The 26,862-nt window shown below is 36.7% G+C and overlaps 1 protein-coding gene across 1 annotated transcript in view; it reads right to left on the reverse strand.

The window, feature by feature from the left end:
• Positions 1 to 1,549: 1,549 nt before the first annotated feature.
• The window catches only part of LOC106877382 (uncharacterized), a 900,394-nt gene continuing 875,081 nt past the window's right edge, over positions 1,550 to 26,862 (reverse strand). The window contains exons 27-31 of the mRNA XM_089341355.1: positions 25,425 to 25,882; positions 22,565 to 22,736; positions 20,481 to 20,614; positions 16,345 to 16,581; positions 1,550 to 2,038 (exon numbers count right to left, since the gene is read on the reverse strand). Coding sequence (XP_089197481.1) covers positions 1,844 to 2,038; positions 16,345 to 16,581; positions 20,481 to 20,614; positions 22,565 to 22,736; positions 25,425 to 25,882 — 1,196 coding nt within the window. The 3' untranslated portion in view covers positions 1,550 to 1,843. The remainder of the gene's footprint in view (positions 2,039 to 16,344; positions 16,582 to 20,480; positions 20,615 to 22,564; positions 22,737 to 25,424; positions 25,883 to 26,862) is intronic.

Genomic DNA, 26,862 nt, shown 5'->3' on the forward strand with positions numbered 1-26,862 from the left:
TACTTGACTTGATCACACCTGGTGGATTTCAGACTTAGAAGACTGAAGAACAACACTTAAATACTGGAACTGCACAAAGAGCCAGGCTCTCTACTGTTTCTGTCACAAGGCCAAATATTTGCAGAAGTAGAGGTGATTGAATTAACCCACAGCGTATTACTGGGACATTTTGTTATTGTAATTTACTTGATAATTCACCTGGCACGGTTTAACACTCAGAATGTCAAAACTAAATGCTGTGACATGTTTAGATTATTCCCACCAACTTACAACCTTCAATTAATAATAATAATAATAATAATAATAATAATAATGATTTATGCACAAGGCCAACAATTTTGAGGGTGAGTGTTAGTCAACACCACTGAGACCAGTACGTGACTAGTATTTAATCTTATTGACCCCCAGAGCAATTAATAGGGCAGAGTTCACCTCAGTGGCATTTGAACTTAGAACATAAAAGTGCCAATACAAATATTGTAAGGCGTTTCTGTCTGATGTTCTATTGTTTCTGCCAATCCACCACCCTCACAGCAATAATAATAATAATAATAATAATAACGATGACGGCAACAATAGCAAACATGAAAAAATATATAATTAGAAAAAAGTAAAAAAAGCAAGCAGGGGCAGAGAAAAAAGGGGGATGAAAAATAAAAAAAAAAAACATTTTTTACAGAGTTTTTAGAAAGAATATTTCTTTCTTAGATTTTGCTTTTTTTTTGTTTTGTTTATTGTACAGCCAGTTTGGTCCAGCCAAATATTTACTTTAAAAACAATATAACAGTTTCTTTATAATTATAATTTTTTTACCATTTTTTTTTAATATCTGAACAATGTTTTATGTGTTTTGTTGTTTAAACATTTAAAAATAAGCAGCAAGTGCTAGAAAAAACAACAAAAACAGAACAAAACACCCCCCAAAAAAACAAACCCAATTATTCAGATGATTGACAACTGTGTCAAAAACAGTTTCATTATTATTATTATTATTATTATCATTATTATTATATTTTTTATCATCGTCATTGTCATCATCATCGTCTCTTCAACCTTCGGCAATTTCGTTATCAAAGAAATTATCTGGTAGGCTTTTGGTTTCAAAATAGTAGTTTGCTCAGGCATCCACCATCATAGATGGGGAGAAGATTAAGGGGTGGAAAATGCAACCCCTGCTTTTTACTTTTCTTTTCTTATTCAGTTTATTCAGATAATTTTTCTGAATCACATATCACTGCTGGATCAAACCCCCACCACATTCACACCAATTTATTTAAGAATTTGAAATTTTATTCAAATCTTCATTTTCAAATCAGTAACATTGTTAATTCAATAAACTAAAAAAAAAATTCAATTCTCGGTCTTTCTGTCTTTTTTTTCCCCTTTATAATCTTCTGTTTCTTTTAGCAATTCAATTCCCATTTGTGTGGGTGTGTTGTGTCTGCGAAGATGGCACTGAGCAAAAATATAAATAAATTATAAAATAAAAGATAATCTCTGTGATGTTTTGGTCAGTTGAAGTTGAAGAAAACAAAAAAAAAAACCCAAAAAGATCATATTCCAGCTGTATACCATTGATTCAATGGCTTCATTCAGCTCCATTTTATTTTTCCACTTGTCTTGTTAGTAGTAGTAGTTGTAATAGAAATATTAGTATGTCATAGAATTTCCATGTTCTGCTTCATTACCAAGATCAAGATATTTGGCAGATAAACCAACTGTATTGGTGTTTTGTTTGCCTGGTTTTGTTGTTTTATTTTGTATTCCATTTTTTGTTGTTGTTTGTTTTTAATCTCTTTCTTTACCTGATTTGTTTCATTGTCACTTTAAGAGGAACTGTGTATTATCTGGTAAACTTTTTGAAAATGTTCTTCCCTTTAGAAAGGAGTCCAGCTCCCATAGAACTCATGCTATGAGCCGAAGATAAGCCTCCTTTGCGTTTGGTCTTCCGATCATCATCAGAATGAGGAGCAGAAGCTGGACGGACGCCTCCATCAAGTTTACATTCAGACAGCGACTTGCTTCCCATGCCAGGAATCTGAAATTACAGAAACATTCCATCAGTTTCAAATTTAATGTTTTGTCGAGGTGTGCATGTGTGTGTGTGTGTGTGTGTGTGTGTGTGTGTGTGCACGAGTATGTGTGTGTGCAAGTATGTGTATGTATGCATGAGCATATGTGAGTATGTGTGTGTGCTATTTTAGTTAAGAAAACAATAAATAACAGCAAATATCAAAAGTTAGTTGTTAAAAATAATTGCGGTTTCAAAATTTGGCACAAGCTAGCAATTTTATGAGGAGGGAGTTTGTCCAAGTCTGGTGCTAGGAAGTGTGGGGCCCATTTAGAGAATTGTCAGTGGGGTCCTTTACTCTGCAAAAGCTGAATATTGATGTTTTATGCATTGTGTAACACCAGTCCCAGCCAAAGTTCATTGAGGGCTTGAAGTTCCACCATTAGCCACAATGATACACTAAAAATTCATCATACAACCCTGTGCTTGAGCATGTGTGCAGAGACCAAATTGAACAAATCTGTCTAATTGGCTGAAAAACATGTCAATATTGACAAATGTTCTGGGAGACCCGCAACCAGCAGAACTGAGAAAAACAGCACAGATGTGCATGCAGCTGTGAGGGGAAACCATTGAATCACCATCCGAGAGTTATCAGAGGATGTGCAGATTAATTTCAGTTCAGTCCATTATCACTGAAGGTTTGGGTATGAGATGTGTGTCTGCCAATTTTGAGTCAAAACTGCTTTCAGCAGACCAAAAAGACACTCAGGTTTCAGTTGCACAAGATCACCTTGATTGTGTCGAAAATGATGAAAAATTTTTGAAAACTTTGCATAGGCCTCTGAGCAGGTGTCACCAAGCTTTTTTGCAAAATTTGATGTAGATTTTCTGCTCAACTTACTCTGTCATGGTCAATGCGACGATCACACGCTACTCACCTCCCTTCCTAGCACTGCTGTAAACAGCAGAAGTGAGCTAGAATGTTAAAACTTAGTGTACATGCACAGCAGAGTTCAAGATCAATTTGAGCCAAGCGATTTCACTCTGTGTACTTTAGCTTCATTACTATGGCAACAGTCCAAATACTTGTTGATCAGACCACGTATAGATAGATAGATAGACATGTAAAGGTAAGATCCAAGGATCAGGGTGTAGGAAGTTATTGAGCTTCAAGCAGTCCATAGCAGGTATAAAAATCAACTTTCAGGGAACAATAGTGGTTTATTGGCACAGAAGGTTGTGAATTTTTCCTGTATTGAAGTGCGATAAACTGAAAATGGTTATTTTATAGTTCATGAGTAGCTTGCGGTCTACCCCTTGTTTGGATAATTATTACTTCTGAGATTCTGCAAGCTATGAAACATATGTAACCTGGATTTTATCTACTCCATTCCCTAATTTGGGATATACAATAATGCCTTGATATACAAGTTAATTTGTTCCCAGAGACTGCTTGTAAAGTGAAAACTCGTAAAGCAGGGCAATAATTTCCCATAGTAGCAATGTTATAAATTGTAATTCATTCCCAGAAAAATATTTTACCTGTAAAATTTAAAACATTCATAAATTAATAGCAATAAAACAACAGTAGAATATAAAGAATATTTTATGTAAAGTAAAAGGAACGTTGAAATCATTTATAATAAAAAATATTATTATAATCGTTTTTTGAATCACTTTCACTCAGACTAGACTTATGCACACTATCATTACGATTCACAAGAACTTGTAGACGGACTTGTAGATTTATTTTTTAAAAAAAGTCTAGAGTTGTTTGCTTAGCAGAAGCATTTGTTATGGTAGTAGAAACTTTTGCACTTTGTTCAAAATTTGGATCTTGTGCTTGAAAAATAAAACTTGTAAACCTGGGGTCTCGTAAAGCAGGTCCTTGTAAAGAGAGATATTACTGTATGTGTGTGTTTGTGTATGTATGTATGTATGTATGTATGTATATTATATATATATACATATATATATATATATATATATATATATATATATATATATATATATATATATATATATATACATACACAACGGGCTTCTTTCAGCTTCCTTCAACCAGATCTACTCAAAGACTTTGGTCAGCCCAGGGCTATAGTAAAAGACACTTGCCCAAGGTGTCACACAGTGAGACTGAACCTGGAACTCTGTGTTTGGGAAGTAAGCTTCTTACCACACACCAACACCTGCACTAACATCATTAGTGGAATGGCCATTAAATTTAATTAGGTAGTCAAAAGCTTAATGAGATACATTTTTGCAAGTGATAAGTTTACAGTAGCTTCAAAGTTTCATTATGAGCCAACTTCTTCCAGCTAAAATTTCTTGGTCCTAAGTGCTGTTTATATGCTAAGGTTCAACTTGTAGGTGAAGTATAGTGAACACAATGTAGACATAGTTGAGAGAGCAGTGCTTTTTTAAGAAAAAAACAGTTGAATTGATGAGTATATATAAATATAAAAAGAAAACTTTTACATTGTCATAAAATGGCATTAGTCAAGTCAATGAAAAATATTTCAAATGGGAATTGAAACAGGATAATAAATTTCCTTTTGTTAGAAACTTACTATTAGCCACACCATTTAAATAGCAGCTGTCAAAACCCTTTAAATTTACATTAATACACATACACACACACACACACAAATGCATGAATGTATTTACAATAATGCATGTAGATATACCATCTTGTCTTTAATATTCTAAAAGATTTCCTTTACACTGATGAATATAAAGATGTCTGCCAAGAGCATTGCTGAAACTCAAGATGTGAAAGGCTAAACAATTCTGGTTAACTTCTAATGAACTTCATATTAATGCTATTAACTTGATAATGATGTCATTTATGTAGCAATGACATCATCGATTTGGCAATGATGTCATTGAGTTGGCACTGATGTCATCAATTTGGCAACAGTTCATCAATTTGGCACTGATGTTATTGACATGGTAATGATGTCATTGACTTAGCAATAATGTCATCGATTTGGCACTGATGCAATCAACTTGGCACTGACATCATTGAGTTGGCACTGATGTGATCAACTTGGCAATGAAGTCATTGACTTGGCAACGAAGTCATCAATTTGGTAATGATGTCATTGATTTGGTAATGATGTCATTGACTTGGCACTGACAGCATTGACTTAGCAATGATGTCATCACTGTGACAATGAAGTCATTGACTTGGCAATAATATCATTAATTTGGTGCTGATGTCATCACTGACAATGATGTCATCAATTGTGGCATTGAAGTCATTGGCTTAACACTAATGTCATCAACTTGACACTGTTGTCATTAACTGGGCAATGATGTCATCAAGCTGACTATGATATCATTGGCTCAAATGCAGATGTTCAATCACATCACATAATTCTGAATTTGTGTGTTCACCAACATACAAAAATTATAAATTAATCAAGCCAGGTTACTTATACAAGAAGTTAGTTTTCTTAAGTTGGGCCATCAACATCAACATTTCAAGAGTATTTGATAATCACAGAGTGACTGTAATGAATATCACGAGGAATGGAGGGATGTATGTGTGTGCGTGGTGGTGGTGGTGGTGGAGAGTGGTTCAAATGTAAGTTGTGAAAACAAATGTCAACATAAAGTAGTAAAGAGTAAACAAAAACAAGTAATAAACAAAATCAACATCAATGTTAGAGAAATATTAGTAAAAAGCAAATAAAAAAATAATTAAAATGTAACGTATGTTGGAGTGTTGCAAGAAGAAATATGTTATATTTAGGCATGCCCCATCATTAGTTTTGTTGACTCTGAGACATGTTTTTTTAATGATACACATCACACCACATATACACAATACTACTATTCAGAACTGAGTTCGACTATGGCTTAATAACAACAATGCTATCATCTCCATGTATACAATAACACCATCATTTAATGTCTGTCTTCCATGCTAGCACAGCTTGGGAAGTTTCACAGGTGCTGGTAAGGCTAGTGGGGTGCTGCACTAAGTTCCATTGTCTGTTCTGGCATGGTTTTTATGTCTGGATGCCCTTCCTAAAGTCAACCACTCCATAGAGAGAACTGGGTGCTTTTTATGTGGCACCAGTGCTTTTTAATATGGCACCACCATGAGTGCTTTTTATGTGGCACCAGCACCATTTTTTTTTATGTGGAACCAGCACTGGTATGAATTCTAAATACACATATATTATATTCATCTGTTAGAGCAACAAGGACCATTTAGCCATTCTTAAGGATAAGTGATGACTTGTGTGGTGATTATGTTTAAAGTGAAGATGAGTTGCATATCGTCAACCTCACTCTCTTGTCCATGACTATCTTCAGTCCAGTAACAAGATCAGCTCAAGACAACTACAGAAATGGATGCAGTGGTTGACCAACATGCCTTATTCGTCTCATCCTGCTCTCTGCACTCCACAATGTGTTGCTGCAGCTGCTTTCCCTTCTGTTGAACCATGAAGGTTTCTCTGGCAGAGTCCACAGGATTTAGTCTTCACAGGCACAAGTAGGCAAGCCTTGATATGCTAATTAATCCACAGCTGGGGCCCTAACAGGTGCAGCTATTTAAGGTCAGAGTAGATCTAGGAATAATTGCAGTTAAGAGGTGATTCCACACTCCTCAAGACTCTGGAATCCTGAAACAGGGCCCCCATAACCAGATATAGTTTAAAGTCATACCCTGGACAAACAGCATATATACCCTATACAACAAGAAGAAAAACACACCATGCATACACATGCCCCAAATATTAGATATTTCTTCTCCTCATACAACAATAATTCAGCTCAAATGAGAGTACCACATGTGGTCATTTGATATTTCTAGAAATAGATATGGTGGGGAGTGAACTAGTTATATCACTGGGTGTGTAAATTATTTGGATTTTTGTTTTCTTATATCCTAATATAATAATGAGCGTAGTGTTTTTATATATTTGTGTGTGTGTATATATATATAAATATAAATATATATATATATATATATATATATATATATATATATATATATTTGTCCAGAATCATGCTGGACACGGAGGAGGAGAGAAAATAGTAATTCAGTGAAGGAAAAGTAGTGAGAGTAATAGCTCTGACTGAGAGGGAGTGAGAGAAAATAATAGCAATGAGAGAAAGGAAGGGGTAATAGATGAATAAGGAAGGAAGAGGTGACAAAAAAAATCAGCATTTTAATTCTGTGTGAGTATGTGCATGCATGTGTGTGCATGTACACGAGAAGTATATGAATGTTTGTATGTGTGATTATTATGTACCTTATTTATATATAAAATGCTACAATTAACTATCATTATTGATGGCACGTGGTCAGCTAGTTAAATATATAATACGTTTTATAGGCATGGTGATGCAAACAGGAAAAACAGAACTCAAAATATGAGTATATTTTTTATCAAACAAGTTTATTAAGTGCCAACACATGAAACTCTTGACATTTGAGTCAGTGTGTTGCTTCTGCTAAATATTAATAAAACATTTCATGAATATCATAATTAAGTAAAGTTATAGCACTGGGGTTGGTGTAATTGACTTAATTACTCCAGGATAAAAGTGTAAAATCTGCACCTCTCTGCCAGGGCATGTTGTGCCTGTGTGGCAGAGAAGGTTAATCAAACCAGTATGATCTCAAGCTCAGATACATGGCCTCCACACCAGACTGTGGTTGCTGGGGAGAACATGCTGAGTCCTTTGATTGACAATCCAATCCAAAAGTCAGAGTGTCAGAGAAAATGGCTTTAGCTGTTTTCAGGTGAACTCTTCCATTCTCCTTAGAACTGCTGACCTTGTGCCCAAATCAGAAACAAGTATCCAGTAAATATATTAAGTAAAGTATGTTAGACATTCATTTCATATATATATATGTATATATATATATATCGTCATCATCATCATTTAGCATCTGCTTTCCATGCTGGCATGGGTTAGATGATTTGACTGTAACTAGTAAGCTGGAGAGTTGTATCAGGTTCCAGTCTGATTTGGCATGATTTCTATGGCTAGATGCCCTTCCTAATGCCAACCACTCCAAGAGTGTAATGGGCATTTTTTACATGCTACCAGCATGGCTGCCAGTTTTGTGACACTGGCATTGGCCATGACTACAGTTTTACATATATATCAGTGTGTGTGTGTGTGTGTGTGTGTGTGTGTGTATTTGTATATTGGAGATAGTAACAATATTTATATATTAAAAATCTTTTTTAGACAAAGGTGTTTTCATTTGATGTTTTTCCTTGTTATAATTATCATTATTGCTAAGATGGTGATCTGGCAGAATTGTTAGCATGCTGGACAAAATGCTTAGAGGAATTTCTTCCAGGATTATCTTCCGAGTTCAAATTTCACCAAAGTCAACTTTGCCTTTTATTATTTTGGTGGGGTCAATAAAATAAATAACAGTTGAGTACGGGGTTGATATAATCAATTATGTCCCTCCCTGCAAAGTTTCAGGTCTTGTACCTATAGTAAAAAGGATTATTTTTATTATTATTATTATTATTATTATTATTATTATTATTACTATCATCATTATTATTATCATTATTGAGTGAGAGAGCAGTGTGTGCCATCAAAGTGACACTGGGGTAAAATTTATGAAGCTTAGTATACCCATCATGACTACCCGTCTGATAAGGATACACCAGGCACATGCATCACAACCATATGTGCGCAACATGGTGATCTCAAATCAAGATTAATAGTGCATGACCTTGCAGGTGGGGCCCAATTAGAATTTTCTTCAGGTTGAGCAGCCCAGCCCACTCAAAAAGTCCCTGAATAAAGCTTGTTCAAGGATGTTGAACAAAACACCAATGTTTCCAAAGGTGAATTATCCAAACCCCAAAGAATTCCTTGTAACACATGGCTATGATGTTCCACCACTACTTCTGCTCTTGATCAGAGATGCACATATCGTCAGCCACCGAAGGACATGCTCACCTGAGTATGGTCAAGCTACTGACAAGTAAATCTGTGGTATTGAGCAGAATATTTGCTGTAGACCATCTTTTATACAAACTACATGATAACACTTCCAATTAGTTAAAATCAGAAGCCATGAGAGCCACTGCCTGGTACTGCATCAATGCATTCATTGATATCTGGGCGACACATGATATCTTTCGAGCGAGTTCGTTGCCAGTGCCCCTGGACTGGCTCTTGTGCGGGTGACACATGAAATGTATCGAGCGGGATTGTTTGCCAGTGCCCCTGGACTGGCTCATGTGCGGGCGACACATGAGGTTTTTTTCGAGCGAGATCGCTGCCGGTGCCCCTAGACTGGCTCATGTGCGGGTGACACATGAAATCTTTCGAGCGGGATCGTTGCCAGTGCCCCTGGACTGGCTCATGTGCGGGCGACACATGATATCTTTCGTGTGAGATCGTTGCCAGTGCCCCTGGACTGGCTCTTGTGCGGGTGACACATGAGGTCTTTTCGAGCGAGATCGCTGCCGGTGCCCCTAGACTGGCTCATGTGCGGGTGACACATGAAATCTTTCGAGCGAGTTCGTTGCCAGTGCCCCTGGACTGGCTCTTGTGCGGGTGACACATGAAATGTTTCGAGCGGGATCGTTTGCCAGTGCCCTCCGGACTGGCTCATGTACGGGCGACACATGAAATCTTTCGAGCGGGATCGTTGCCAGTGCCCCTGGACTGGCTCATGTGTGTGCGGGCGACACATGATATCTTTCGAGCGGGATCGTTTGCCAGTGCCCCCGGACTGGCTCATGTGCGGGCGACACATGATATCTTTCGAGCGGGATCGTTTGCCAGTGCCCCCGGACTGGCTCATGTGCGGGCGACACATGAAATCTTTCGAGTGAGATCATTGTCGGTGCCCCTGGGCCGGCTTGCGGGTGACACATGAGGTTTTTCGAGCGAGGTCGTTGCCGGTGCCCCCGGGCTGGCTCGTGTGCGGGCGACACATGGGGTCTTTCGAGCGGGATCGTTGCCAGTGCCCCTGGACTGGCTCTTGTGCGGGTGGCACATAAAAGACACCATTTCGAGCGTGGCCGTTTTCGTGTCACTGACACGTAAAAGCACCCACTACACTCTCTGAGTGGTTGGCGTTAGGAAGGGCATCCAGCTGTAGAAACTCTGCCAAATTAGATTGGAGCCTGGTGTTGCCATCCGGTTTCACCAGTCCTCAGTCAAATCGTCCAACCCATGCTAGCATGGAAGGTGGACGTTAAACGATGATGATGGTGATTATGGAGAAAGCATTGAGCTGGCAGAGTCATTAGCATATCAGACAAAATACTAGGCAGCACTTCCTCTGGCTTTATGTTTTGAGTTCAAATTCCACCTAGGCTGACTTTGCCTTTCATCCTTTCAGGGTTGATGGAATAAGTACCAGTCAAGCACTGGTGTTGATGTAATTGACTAAACCCCTCCCCCAAAATTGCTGACCTTGTGCCAAAATTTGAAATTAATATTATTATTATCATCATTATTATTATTATTATTATTATTATTATTATTATTATTATTATTATCATTATTAATGGTAGCAAGCTGGCAGAATCATTAGCATGCTGAGCAAAATGCTTAGTGGCATTTTGTTCATCATTACATTCTGAATTCAACTTCGCCTTTCATCCTTTCCATGTTGATAAAATACATACCAGTTATACACTGGAATCAAGGTAGTCAATTAGCCCCACCCACCAAATTTCAGGTCTTGTACCTATAGTAGGATTATTATTATTACCACTGCCTTAGCGAAGGCAGAGGTATTTTTTTCAGTCGTGTTTGTTTGTTTGTTTGTCCATGGACAAGATATCTCAAGAACTGCTGGATGGATTGAGATGAAACTTTCTGGGATGTTTGGCTTCATGACTGGCACAAACTGATTAGATTTGGGGATTGATCTGGTACCAGACAAAGATTCTGGAAATTTTTCCAATTTTTTTTTTCTTAATTTTTGAGAGCGGTCGGGTTCATTTTTAGTATTCTCATTTTTGAGAGCAATTGAGTTTATTTCAGATATCCTCATTTTAAAAATCATCTCCAGCTAATCATTGAGAGGATGTTGGTGTTGTCTTGGCAGAGGTTTGAGCTCTCTGAGTGCTCTAGTTAATATAATTTTTACAAATCTGAGTTAGCCTCTAGTGTTCAAACCAGCCATACCAGGCCCAAATATTCTACCTATTTTATGCTCAAATTGACCAGCTCAGGCCTCTCTCACTTTCTCTACAATGTTATTCTAAAAATAAACAAATGCATCATCAAAATCTTGAAGCTACAAAATAGTGCACGACTGATACAAAGCAATGTGAATAAATAAGCATTACATTTGACAGAGTAATCTAAATCATGGAAATTCAGCTATTTCTAGCAAATCAAGCAACCACATAGAAAGTACTCTCTCATCATTAGTTCATTATTAATAAAGTGTATAAGTAACAAATGTTATAAATATTAGTAGGAATATAAAAGTGTTAATACAAAGAGTATAACTAGCATGTGTTATTTTAGAAGATAGGATTTTTAAGCAATTGCAGTGCGGGCTTCAAGTTCTGTACGAAATGGTACCTCTATTCAGCTACAATTAAGGTACTTCATTTAATGAAGGAATGTTAAAGATGGCAATAATTGGAGGCAGGGGGTAGTGTTTATATAGCTATTTGTGCACATAGCACTCACTCTTGTCAATCTGGCAAAGTTCCTTTTGAAGGTGGTCTGAATTTCAAATCTGTTGGTCTTGTGAAGGAGAGAGCTGGATAGAAGAAAGAAACAAACTAAAAGGCTAAAAACAGGTGTGTAGTTGAGATATTCACTTGACAATGAAGTGGTCACTGGTTCAAGCCCATCACACAAACACTTTGAGTGCCTTTCATCATAGCATTGGGTTGAAAGCCAGCACTCTCTATCTTTCTCCCCCCCTCTCTCTCTCTCTCACGCACACACACACACATGTATATAACAATGTTTGTTTTTATGTTCAGTTATAATAAAAACAATTTTACGTTAATCTGATGGCTTACTCTATATTTCTGTAGAATACAAATTTATTATTCTTAAACAAGAATGTTATTGACAGTGACTCTGACAATGGCTTAGCTGGCCAAAACTTTAAAGTCACAGTCAACAACATACTTGTTTAAAAATACACACACACACACACACACACACATATATAGAAATATATATATATATATATATATATATATATAACCTGGCATTCTGTTGGTTGTGGTGATGAAGCTTCGAGTTGATCCAGTCAATGAAAGTCTGTTTGTAAAATTAACATGGGAGAGGCTGAGCAATCCAGACATGCATAGCTTTAATGTAGTTGTCACAGAGATTCAACATGACACAGACTATGACAAAGCTGGCCCTTTGAAATACAGGTACTACTCATTTTTGCCAGCTGAGTGGACTGGAGCTATGTGAAGTAAAGTGTCTTGCTGAAGGACACAACCTGCTACTGGGAATCAAACGCACAACCTTTCAGTTGTGAGCTGAATATTTTAACCACTAAGACACGCAACTTCACTGCACACACACAGAGAAACAGACAGAGGCATAAAGGGGTAATGACCCCCTTCAGTCATGAATGACTATGAGATTACACCAAGAAAGTTCCCCACCAAGGCACAAGTCCAGCAGTCACTCATGCATACCAGCCTCCCTCCTCTCCACACCACTGATATTATCCAAGGGAAAGGCAAAGGCCGATACAGCTTGGCACCAAAATTGTCTCAACTTATTCCTACAGCTGAGTGAACTGGAGCAATGTGAAATAAAGTGTCTTGCTCAAGAACACAACACACAGCCTGGTCCAGGATTCGAACTCACAACCTCATGATTGTGAGCCCAATAATCTAACCACAGGTATACACATATATGAATATACACATGCTTCTATAATACATACAAACACACACGTCATCATCATGTGTGTGTGTATATATACATACACACACACATATAAATGTATGCATGCACACACATACACACACACACACACACACGTGTGTGGGTGTCAGTAAGAAAGTGAAACACCAGTGATATTCTCTTATCTCTTCTCAAAGCCAGAAATAACTGTGAATCAAGGTTAATCACAAACCTGTACTCAATGATGTGGTATTGCTTACAAATGCAATATCAAGGATAAAATAAAATAAAATAAAATAAAATGAACTGAAATGAAAAAATAAAGAAAAAATACAAGGATTTATGGAGTTGGTTTTGATAAACAGTGCAACACCATGAAAACAAATAAACAATTAAAATAAATATAATTGCTATGACAAACAAAATATAAAATGAAATATATTGATGCCCCTAGAAAAGGCATGCTTATAATTTTATATCTATCTACCTACATAAATACGAGTGTGTGTATATATATGTTTATATATTTATGCATGTGGGTGGGTGTATGTGAGTGTGAGTATGAGTGTGTGTGTGTGTGTGTGTGTGTGTGTGTGTGTGTGTGTGTGTGTGTATATATATATATATATATATCGGTCATAATGTCTTACGTTTAAGATGATTCCCATGCTTTCTTTGATGAGAAGGTTACAATTTTAATATCAAAGAAGTAAGAGCTGCTGGGATTCCTCATATATTTCTCTTCAGGGAGTTCATAATAAAACATAACGGTCACTGACCATGTAACATCTCTGCTCGTAAGTTACCTCATCATTTCGTTTTTGTCTTGCTATTATATGTTTTATTATGAACTCCCTGAAGAGAAATATATGAGGAATCCCAGCAGCTCTTACTTCTTTGTGAAGGAGCTCTCATTTATTTTGAAACATGTGTAGAAATTAAAGGAACTTTTATTTATATGCGTTTTGCTCCATTTATTATTATTATTCATATCTTCTCAAAATGTATCACTTTAACTTGGTATCTCTACCTGTAAAACGGCTGTGATATCTTGTGTTTTAGTGTAATTTTGCTACCACTGGTAACTATTAACATATTTACATTATCAAAGAATTTTTAATAACTGAGATAATATTAATATATACATAAACTTATATTTATATATATATATATATATATATATATATATATACACACACACACACACACACACCCACACACACACAAAGTGCTTCTCTTAGTTTCTGTCTACCAAATCCACTCACAAGACTTTGGTTGGCCTGAAGCTAAAGTAGAAGACACTTGCCCAAGATACCACACTGTGAAACTGAACCTGGAACCATGTGGCTGGGAAGGAAGCTTCTTACCACAGTCTGTGGATTGCAAAAATGCCATGACCTCGGCTATGCATAGATCACACTTGTTATATCCACTGTAAGCTTTGGTGTGGGTGACTATGGACAATATATATATATATATACATACACATAAATGTTTGGTGCGGGACCACACATATATATATAAATATATATACATACAAACATATATATATATATATATATATATATATATATATATATATATATATATATATATATATATATACACATATATGAAGAATGGAGCAAAGCGCGTATGATCAATAAGTTCCTTTAATTCCTACATATGTTTCAAAATATATGTACACTCTACTCCAAAGAAGTAAGAGGTGTTGGAATTGCACATAAATTCATCGTCAGGAAACCATGTTACAAATGCAAGACTTGCGCTAAATGCTAAGGCTGCGTACGGGTAATAACACTATATAGCTAAGTTAAATGACCGTTAGAAACAAGAATGCTGATTTACAGAGAGCTATTAAGGGAGAGAGGTTGTGAATGCTATACTAAGTTTAAATTAGAGGAAGGCATAATGGACCGCAGTAAAATCCAAAAATCTAAGGTTAAAAGAAAATGGCAAACTAAAAACCAGAAAAGGAGGAAGGGAGGGAATCCAATGAATTCATTATATATTATTACTCCTTATGTAAACAAACTTATATACTGAGGTAAAACTAAGCACAGATTGTAAATATAATAAATTAAACATCCATAGCATTGTATCATATTAAGATACGGTTATTAACCTAAATAAATGGTAATACAAGGTACAAAACTATAATGTAATGAAATAATAATAATAAACATGCTTACGAGATCGAAAATATGTAAGTAAAATTACGAGTATGCTTCAAACTAAACGAATGTAGCTTTACTGGGAAGGGGAAAAAGTAGAAACAACTGGCGTTGGAGTTGGATATAATTGTTATTTAAGATAATATTTTAATGATATTATTCTTGTTATTGTTATTATTATTATTATAATAAGTATAAAAATAAATTTATTATTATCATTATTACTATTATTGTTACTGCCTAAAGTTAAAGGTAAATACTAAGCTGGGTGATTGTACATACCACTTGCAAGGTGGCTGTCCATTCGTGAGAATGTTATTAGGTGAAAAAATGAAAATAATAATAACTAAAATTAGTAAGAAGGATGAAATTAATGAAAAGAACTGAGGGTGTGTTTCCTCCAATGCTGGCATCTGTATGCTCTCTGAGTTACCTGGTTAACTAAATTATTCTTGGAGAACAGAATGTAGAATAGCTCCAAGTTACAAAGAGGACAAAAATCCTTACCCTTGTCGTAGGGTATTGAGGTAGCCAGTATTGACCATTCCAAAGAGAATTGTTTATTGCAGTCCTTAAGTTTTCAGATTAATTTACTTAGACCGGTACTATTAATTTTATTCCTATCCCTAAAGGAAGAATAATGGTTGGAAATTCTCCTGGAGACCTGCGTCGAGGAGCTACCTACATAATGCGAGACGTCTGTGTGAGTCATTACCTCACATTGATAAACCACATTTTTGGTCCTGGCATTCGCACTTAAACCTAATTCTATTAGAATTAGATTCTGAGATACTAATCTTCTTGTTGTTACAGAGATTGTTATATTTACTAATGTTGTACTTATTACCTATATTTTTACCTAAATAACTATTGCTACTATATGAGTGTGTTAAATTACTGGAGTAATTATCATTATTATTATTGTTATTATCACTACTATTCACTAACAAAATTCCGTGGTGCACAGAATTTTGTCAGTGAAGAGATTGCGGTCTCAAAGCGACGAAAATATTTTGGCAAATTAAATTTAAATGTTGAAGTGAATCTAACGGTTCTTGTGTGTTTCTTAAATGGCTTATAAACACCTTCCATGCTGCAATTGTTTGTATATATATAAATAAACATCTATATATATATATAAATATATATATATGTGTGTATATATATATTATATATATATAAAAGGGGTACATTAGATGGGTAGTGGGCAAAGTGGGGATTGAGGTAAGGATGATAATGGAAGGTGAGAAACAGTCACGCAAGAAAACGTAGGCCAGTGTTGAATGCAGCAACATCACTTACTCTGTTTAATTCTGGCTCAATTTTCAGTGACAATTTCGATTTTCTGTGGGATTCATCCCTTGTTTCATCTCGAACATCAATGTCCCTGTGGAGTTCTTCGGTAGACATGGTAGCTGCTCGAATGAAGTTAGAAGGCACCAAACCTTTTCGTCCTTTCATTTCACCGATAAAGAAACCATCGTCATCCATGTCACCATAGATTGTAATAAAATCTCCAACTTTGAATGCCAGTTCCACCTGAAAGCATCAGAGAAGAGACAGGAAAGTTATTTAGTTAGGAAGGGATCAATAGGAAATAAGACACTTAAGATATTTAGATTAAGCTGACAAAGCAAGTTAATCCTTTGCCTGTCCTGAAAGACAAAGTCGACCTCGGCAATATTTGAACTCAGAATGTAAAGATGGATGAAATGTCATTAAACATTTTGCTCAGTATGCTAACGATTCTGCCAGCTTGCCACCTTAAATAATAATAATAATAATAATAATAATAATAATAATAATAATAATAATAATAATAATAATAATAATGATAATAATAGAATAATAATAATCCTTTCTACTATAGGTACAAGGGCTGAAATTTGGTGGGAGGGGACTAGTCGATTACATTGACCCGAGTACTCAACTGGTACTTAATTTATTGACCCTGAAAGGATGAAAGGCAAAATTGAACTCAGTAGAATCTGAACTCAGAATGTAGCGATGGGCGAAAACTGCGAATGACTCTGCCAGCTCACTGCCTAAATTAATAATAATAACGGCTTCAAATTTTGCCACAAAGGCAGCAATTCTGGGGGAGGGGATGAATCGATTACATCAACCTCAGTGTTCAACTGGTACTTATTTTATCAATCTTGAAAGGATGAAAGGCAATGTCGACCTCAGCGGAATTTGAACTTAGCACATAATGACAGATGAAATGTCACTAAGCATTCTGCCCAGTGTGCTAACAATTCTGCCAGCTCACTGCCTCAATAATAATAATAATAATAATAATAATAATAATAGTTCTTGGTGTCCATGCTTTATACATACTACACATTCCCAGTTATGTTTAACCACCAGAGCAACTTAGGACTTATGAAAGGGAAGCTTATATTACATGGAATGGATGAAATAAGGGCTAACTAAACCTATCGTTTCAAATTTCATTTGGAAGTGTATATGTATAGATTAGTGGTTCTCAACCGGGGTCCATGGAAGAAAATAGTAAGTAGGGGATTCAGCGTAGTATATTAAGGTTCCACGAAAAACTTTTGATTTAGATGTATCTATTACAAGAGACAGTTAAATTTCTTCCTCAAACGTTTACATAGTTCAATTTATACAAGATAATATGTGAAAAACAAAATAGGAATTTTGAAAGAAGTTTCTATAAAACTAATTTTAAAACATCGAATGGCTATGGTGGGGGGGGGGGGGGTCCACCTAAATAAAATAGTAATCAAAGGAGTTCATAGATGAAAAATGGTTGAGAACCCCGGATACAGATAGTTCTTGTCCTGCATATTTAAAATAAAGCGAAAGGGAGATAACTCATGGTTGTGGATTATTTAATTTTCCCTTTGATTATTGGTTTCATATTTGGGCTCAAGGCCAGCAATTTCAAAGGAAGGCCTCAGTCGATTAAATCGACCCCAGTCATCAACTGATACTTCTTTTATTGACACCAAAAGGATGAAAGGCAAAGTCGACCTTAGTGGCAGAATTTGAACACAGAACATAATGATGGACAAAATACCACAAAGCATTTTATCCAGTGCACAGATTCTACCAGCTCACTGTTCTACTATTTTTTTTTCTTTATTTTTAGTCGGTGTGTGTATGTGTGTGTAAAGGCAGCGAGGTGGCAGAACTGATAACATGCCAAATGAAATATCACTAAGCAACTAGACTGCCTTTACATTCATCACGGTCATCGTTTAACGTCTGTTTTCTATGCTGGCATGGGTTGGACAGTTGATGAGCTGTCCAGATTCCAATTGTCTGTTTTGGCTAGGTTTCTACAGCTAGATATCCTTCCTAATGCCAACCACTTGACAGAATGTTCTGGGTGCCTTTTCACAGCTGTGCTTATGTAGCACTGGCACAAGTGCATGCAAGACAAAAAACCTCTCATCTGGGAGAGGGAGTGGTGGCATGGCCATAGAGGACATGCCGATTTGTATGGATGGCCACAATTTTATTTAGCTTGACGTGTCTTTTCTAGTAAAGGAAATCTCCACAAGTCCTGGTCCCTTGTCATCTCCTCAGTGGGGCCCAGAGTCTGAAAATTTTTTCTCACCACTTCATCTCACGTCTTCCCGAGTCTACATATTCCACAGGTTCTGTTCACAATCAGAGATTGGCACTTTAAGTAGCAGCTTTCCTCATCCATACAAATTCTGAGATCAAATTCCACCTTTCAGTATCAGCTGAGTGCTGGGGACAATGTAATTGACCAGCCCCCTTCAACAAAAGTTTTTATTGTACATGTATCAGGTCATCCCATAAGTTCTGTCCAATTTCACCTTTTTTAAAATTGAATGAAATTTAATAGTATTTTAGAATGTCTAATGGAATTAAAAATTATTTTTATGTATTTGTGTACATTTAAACTAATTAAATATTATTTTACAGAATAATAAAATTAAAATTTCTTTGATTAAAACCCTTTCTAACATGGAAGTATCCAAAGAACATTTAAGGCACATAATGCTTTATGAGTACAAAAAGGGAAACGCTGCAGCCGAAGCGACTCGAAACATACACTCAGTTTGTGGGAAAGAATGCTTGAATGAAAGAACTTGCTGGAGATGGTTTGCAAAATTCAGAAGTGGAGATTTCAGCCTTGAAGATGAAGATTGAACAGGACGTCCAGTTGAGTTTGATGATAAGCTCCTTGAGGCATTACTTGAAGAAAATCCTGCTTTATCAATTGAAGAATTGGCAATAAAGCTGAGTTCAAACCATACAACTGTTCATCATCATCTTCAACAACTTGGAAAGATTCCTAAACTTGGAAAATGGGTGCCTCATGAATTGTCTGAAAGCAACTGCAAATCCCGAGTTGACATCTGCTCTTTTCTCCATTCTCGCGAACTCATTTTTGGACAGACTTGTGACTGGTGATGAAAAATGGATCTTCTATCGAAATGTTAAATGTTGTAAACAGTGGCTTGGTAAAAGGGAAAAAGCTCAACCACAACCGAGAAGGGAACTTCATGGAAAAAAGGTTCTTCTCTCTATCTGGTGGGATTACAAAGGAGTAATTCACTTTGAATTGTTACCACCTAACACAAAAATCAATGCTCAAGTCTAATGTCAGAAATTTAAAAAACCCACTTTAGTGAATCAGAAAGGAGTGATGTTTCATTGCGCGACCCCACACTGCAGAAGATTGAAGAGCTTGGTTGGGAAAAAGTTCCTCATCCACCTTATTCTCCCGACCTTGCTCCTTCAGACTACCATATGTTTCGTAGTTTACAGAATCATTTGGGTGACATAACTTTCACAAGCCAGGAAGAGGTCGAAACTAACATTTCAGAGTTCTTCGCTTTAAAACCAAAAGAGTTTTACATTGATGGGATTAAAAATCTTGTAAATAGATGGAAGGAAGTCATAGATAATCAGGGAAAGTACATTGATGATTGAATTTCAATTACATATAACATTTGATCACTTGTTTTCTTTCTTCAAAATTCGGACAGAACTTATGGGATGACCTGATATATCAACAAATGACATTAACATTGGAGAAGGCATGGCTTTATTGTTAGGAAGTTCACATTATAATCTCCAGCCAGTAGTGTCATCTGCTTAGCTGAGGTAGGCTAATGTGCTTCGAGTAAGACTGAATGGAAGCTTGTTGGCTTTATATATGTGTGTGTGTGAGAGGGTATGTGCGTATTTAGGTTTGTGTCTCACAAATGTAGCAGTTCAATAAATAGAGATTGATAAAATAAGTAACTGATATGAAAATAAGTATTTGTTGTTGATACAATCAACTATAAACCATTGCAGGCAGTGCCCCAATATGGCCACAATCTAATGACTGAAACTAGTGAAACCAATGAAGGAAGAGAAAAACATGGTGTATAAAAAAAGTTTTTAAAAAAACAGCAACCAAAACAAAATAAAATCTGTAAATCTACCTCAGCATCGACATTAGGTGAGAGCTCCCGAGGGTCATAGTCGTAAAGAGCAACCATAAGTTTGCCGGGGCCTAGGCCAGAGTTCGTGAGGTCAGCGCTTCTATACAGTGATTTGGAAAGAAAATTTTCTTTGGCTGCAAATACATGTAAGAGAAAATTAGTTTTTGTAAAGTAGTTAAAGAAACAGGAGTATAAGAAGGAGTAAGTGAAGTGGAAGGCTGCAAGAAAAATACAGACATAAATGACAAGGGCTACATAGAGCCTTGTCATAATAAGCTTAACAAATCAAAATGAAACAGGTTCATAATAACATAGTGTAACAAGTTTTGTCCTTAAGTAGCAACTGTTATTTCCTATTTGCTTACCCCTGGAAAGTATGAAAAATGGCTAATATTCCAAATTCGTTGACTGGCACCCATGCCAACCTTCCTTCAATGGACACTAAACTCAGCTTGCGACATGTTGGGGTAAGTGAGATCGAAACTGAACCAAATTTGATGACTGGCACCCATGCTAGTGGTGTGCTAACAACACCATCTGAGCGGGATCACTGCCAGAGCAGCGGGATCACTGCCAGAGCAGCGGGATCACTGCCAGAGCAGCGGGATCACTGCCAGAGCAGCGGGATCACTGCCAGAGCAGCGGGATCACTGCCAGAGCAGTGGGATCACTGCCAGAGCAGCGGGATCACTGCCAGAGCAGCGGTCTCGCTTCTGTGTTGGTGGCATGTAAAAAGTTCCATTTGAGCACGATCGTTTCCAGCTTTGCCTTACTGGCACTCGTGCCGGTGGCATGTGAACAAAACATTGGACTGACTCCTGTGCAGGTGGCACGTAAAAAAGACCATTTGAGCGTGGCCATTGCCAGCACCGCCGAACTGGCCCTCATGCCGGTGGCACGTAAAAAGCACCCACTACACTCTCAGAGTGGTTGGCATTAGGAAGGGCATCCAGCTGTAGAAACTCTGCCAAATCAGATTGGAGTCTGGTGTAGCCATCCGGTTCGCCAGTCCCCAGTCAAATCATCCAACCCATGGAAAGTGGACGTTAAATAATGATGATGATGATGATGATTTCCTTCGAACTTTGCTTTTGTTATGATATTTATTCAAACCCCAAACAATTCCTCTTAACATATGGTTATGAAGCCCCCTGACTAGTCCTGCTCATCATCAGAGATGCGCATATTGTCAGCCACTAAAGGATAAGCTCAACTGATTAAGGTCAAACAACTGACAAGCAAATCTGTGCTATTGAACAGAACATTTGCTATAACAATATTTCTGCTTCAGCAACTCAGCATTGAATCTGTCTGAAATGTAATGGAAAAGAGGTCAGTTTCAAAATACTGATGTCCAGGTGACAAAAGTTCCAAGATTGAAGGGAATAGTAGTTATTTTCTTTGATTACTAGACAGAAGCAAATAAAAAAGAAACACTTTTGATCATAAGGTCATGAGTTCAATTCCCGGTGACGCGTTGTGTCCTTGAGCGAGATATTTTATTTCACACTGTTCCAGTCCACTCAGCTGGCAAAAATGAGTTGTACCTATTTTTCAATGGACCAGCCCTTGTCACATTCAGTGTCATACTGAATTTCCCTGAGAACTTACATTAAGGGTACGTGTGTCTGTAGAGCGCTCAGCCACTTGCACATTAATTTCATGAGCAAGACCTCTTCCATTGATCAAATCATCTGGAACTCTCGTCATCATGACTGACAGAGTGCCATTATAAATAGAGAGATATGTGGAACCATTAATCCTCACATAGTGTTTTCTTGCCCTCCTCATTTTTTTTCCTCTCATCCTTTTCTGTTGGAGAACATAGGCTCAAAACATCAAAGACTTTTCCATTTTTCCCCAGTATCAAACTAATACATCTGCTTGTTGTTCCCTCACCTGTCTTTGTTTACTGTACATTTAAACCATATCATATATATATATATATATATATATATATATATATATGTGTATTTATTTATTTATTTATCTATCATACATATATATATATATATATATATACACATATATTTATTTATTCATTTATCTATCAAAAATATAAATATATATATACATACACACACCAGGAGTACTACTGCTCTCTCCACTGGACGTGCTGGTATTGTCTTTTAGCAGCTGCTGCACCACATCAGGGTCCCTGACCTTCACCTCAGTAACCATGTTGCCAGGTACGTAACCAAGCTTGCCGTTTGCTTCTCCTCTGTAAAATCCATCGGCACCACAATCGCCAAATATCTACAAAAAAGAAAAGACAATAAAGAATACAACAAAAAAATATTGTAACACTGTTAAGGTTCTGAAGCCACAGAATAGCTTTGAAATAGAAACTGTTTCACATTTTGACACAAACCCAGCAATTTTGGGGTACAGGATAAATTGATTACTTTGATTCCAGCGTTCAACTGGTACTTATTTTATTGACACAGAGAGGATGCAAGACAAAGTCGATCTCAGTGGAATATGAACTCAGACTGTAAAGATGGATGAAATGCTGCTAAGCGTTTTGCCCTGCATGCTAAATACAGGATGATCTTGCTGTATGAAAATTTAATAGTAAAGTGGGTTCTAGCATAAATTTAATATTTCTAATTTTTGCAGCAATTTTAAGGGAACAGGAATAGGTGATTACATTGACTCAAATGCTAAACTGATACTTACTTTGACCCCAAAAGGATGAAAGGTAAAGTCAATCTTAGTGACATTTGATCTCAGAATGTAAAGAACCATGTGAAATGCTAAGAATTTGGTTGACATGGTAACAATTCTGCCAGCTTGCCACTTTGGTACAAGCAAAAATTTAATATTAAAACTATTGCAATTTTAAGGCCATTATGCTAGCATGGAAGGTGGACATTAGACGATGATGATGATGATGATGCTAATATCATGTATGTGAATAATTAATAGCAGGAAGCAAAAGAGTTCATTTATATTAGTTTAGGGGGTCTATCTTGGCATGTAGGAAGAGAGGGTGTAGAATCTCAAATACTCCTTTGCCATTCTAAACAACAGATGAACCGAAGATTCAGAGTGAGCCTTTGGTAGACTGACAAGGAATCTAAGATTTAGGTACAAAATCTGGGTAGTAGTAGTAGTAGTAGTAGTAGTAGTAGTAGTAGTAGAGCAGTGGTTTTCAACATGGGTCTGACCCTTGTGGGGTCCATATCAGATTTAATTGTTAAAATTTATCTGCAATAGTGTAGCTGTGTGGTAAGAAGCTTGCTTCCCAACCACATGGTTCCAGGTTCAGTCCCACTGTGTGGCATCTTGGGCCAGTGTCTTCTATAATAGCTTCAGGTCCAAGACTTCAGTCTGCCTGAAGTGACAGTAGAAGACAAGATGTCACACAGTGGGACTGAACCTAGAACCATGTGCTTGGGAAGCAAGCTTCTTACCACACAGCCACACCAGGATATTATTCAACCATCTTGTTCTTGGTCTAATTCTACATCATCTACCAGTTGACTTCGCTTAAAGAATTCATCATGGGATTCATTCCTGTGACATTCAAATCACATGTTCATTGTACCAGAACTGTGACCTCTTAATGCAGAGAACTAGAAGCTCAATCTAGAGAAACTCCCTACCCTTTGGCTACCCCCTATTGAGTAGTTACTTTAATACAATGTTTCTCAACCATTTTCTACCTATGGACCCCTTTCTTTCTTATACTCTGATGGACCCTCTTAGCCATTTTATATCTAAAAACCCTTATTATATTCTTATAAATAAATATTATTAGGAATCATATAAAAAATTGTTGAGAAAGTTTGTGCATTGTAGAAGTAAAACCAAATTACTTAACTATTATAAAGAAGTATATAATTATTAAAATATTTTGTGTGGTGTTGAGGTATAATCAATTTATAACACATAAATGTTTTAACAAAAGAATCCTGTGTGGATCCTGGTTGAGAAAAACTGCCATAGTGTCTTCCAGTCTATATGTGCATACATTTGGGTATGTGTGAAGGTATGTGTGTGTAAGCATGTATTTTGTGCACATGTGTGCACCTGTGTCTATAAAAAAAAACAAGGCTTGGGTTGGATTGAGCCAATAGTAGAAAACATTTGGCCAAGGTACCAAAATAAGGACAAATGACAAAAAGGATGTGTCCTAAAATCTCAGCTTGGTATAAAAGGGCAGGCATCTGCAGAAACCTTGCTGTGGCAGACATTGGAACATGATGCAATCTTATGACCTGCTGGATCCTGTCAAACTGTCTAACCCCATGTTTCTCAACCAGGGTTCATATGGCCCTTGAGGGTCCATATGTTGTTAAAATTTATCTGCAATAAATCGGTTACACTTCTACAATATAAAAAAATATTAAAATATTTTAATACAATTCCTAATATTTAATTATAAAAACACAGTTGGATTTTTTTTATGTATATTGAATGGTTATGGAGAGGTGTGGATGTGTGGTAAGAAGCATGCTTCCCAACCACATGGTTCCAGGTACAGTCCCAATGCAGAGCACCTTGTTCAAGCACCTTGGGTTAACCAAAGCCTTATGAGTGGATTTGTGGATAGAAACTGAGAAAATCCTGTCATATATATGTGTGTGTGTGTGTGTGTCCCTATCATTGTTTGACAACCAATGCTGATGTTTATATCCCCATAACTTAGTGATTGGGCAAAAGAGGCCAATAGAATAAGTACAAGTCTTACAAAGAGTAAGTCCTGGGGTTGATTTCTTTAACTAAAAGCCTTTAAGGCAGTGCTCCAGCATGGCTGCAGTTTAATGACAAACAAGTAACAGAAATGAATGGTTATGGAGGTCCGATAGACTACAAGTGGACTCAAAGGAGTCCATAGGCAAAAGAATCATTGAGAAACACTGCTCTAACCCATACCCGGATGGAAAATGGATGTTAAAAGCAACTGATGAAGATGATGATGAGGCTAAATGAACTGACCTTGATAAAATCTCCCTCTTGGAACGGAAGCTCTGCATCTGATCCGTCTGCGTTAGGTGACATGACAGCGGGGTCATAATCAAACAAGGCTACAAATAACCGCATCGAACTGTCAATTCCTCGTCGGACGTTACTGTTGTCTTCATAGTATATATCGGAGTCCTGACACGAACTGCTCGGTCTGACCTTAACTGAATTGGGAGATCCTAATATTCGGTCAGGTATGATTTCTGTCCGCCATCGCTGACTCGAATTTGCTGAACATTTTTCTATAGGGTTGTCTTTCTGTTTGGGTAATGAACTGTTGTTGGGAGATTTATAAGAGCAGTCGACTTCATCTATTTTTTTATGTGTGAATCCTTTCGTTTTATCTTCTATAGATTTTCTCTTCTGTAAATTAGGTTCTTCCTCATCCTCAAACGAATTGCCTCTTTCTGTACTACTGTCTCTTGTTATTTCTGAAATAATACAATTATTAAGAGAGATGGAAGTGTGTATATTCCAAAAATTACAGTAAAATGATCTGCTTGGAGAGTTATCTCCCTTGCTTCTAAAAAATATTTTTAACTATTCTGATGCCAACCGGCTTCTTTTAACATTTAAACTGGCCATATTTGGACTCTCACACCTACCTTACAATGTCATTCTAAATTATGAGATAGTGCATGATTAATTCAAAACAACCTGAATAAATAAGCAATTTATTTAACAAAATAATCTGAATGCTAAAGAGTTAAGGCGATTTAAATTAAGAGCTTCCATCAAATTTCAAGTTAATTTAAGTTCCAAACACCAGCTTAAACCTTTGCCAGTCCAAAGCATTTTCATAAGTTTGATTCTAAACGTCTACGCTTGTTTTCAAACTCTGGCAGTTGTAGAAAAAACTGGGGATGTGTATCATATATGATACATAGATGCCATGCAAATATATCCTGTGACACAAGCGATATGCAGAACAGGCAAAGGGTTAATAATTGTAAAGTTATTTTACAGAATTCTTCATTATTTTCAAAATTAATTAAAATAAAGGTAGCATATTTTAAGAGAAATATGGTAACAAAAAGGACATGTCACTACCTCTAAGGGAAATTTTTGTCAAATGATTGCCTAGATAATCTTAATTAAATGAAATTTTTAAAATACTTATTACATATCTGAGAGGCTACTGTAAGTGTACCCTGTATGCAGAATGCTTCCTGGAGATACTTTTTCACGGTGATATTATGGATATAATGTATACCCCTACACACTCTCTCAATACATACATATAAGAGCTGATCAATAAGTATCCGGACTGTTGCCATAGTAATGAAACTAAAGCACACAGAGTGAAGCCACTTGGGACAGATTAACCTTGAACTCTGTTGTGCATGCACACTAAGTTTCAATGTTCTAGCTCACTTCTGCTGTTTACAGTAGTGCTTGGAAGGAAGGTGTG

This window comes from Octopus bimaculoides, chromosome 24 (genome assembly GCF_046866305.1).
Source record: "Octopus bimaculoides isolate indiv1 chromosome 24, ASM4686630v1, whole genome shotgun sequence".
Taxonomy (NCBI): domain Eukaryota; kingdom Metazoa; phylum Mollusca; class Cephalopoda; order Octopoda; family Octopodidae; genus Octopus; species Octopus bimaculoides.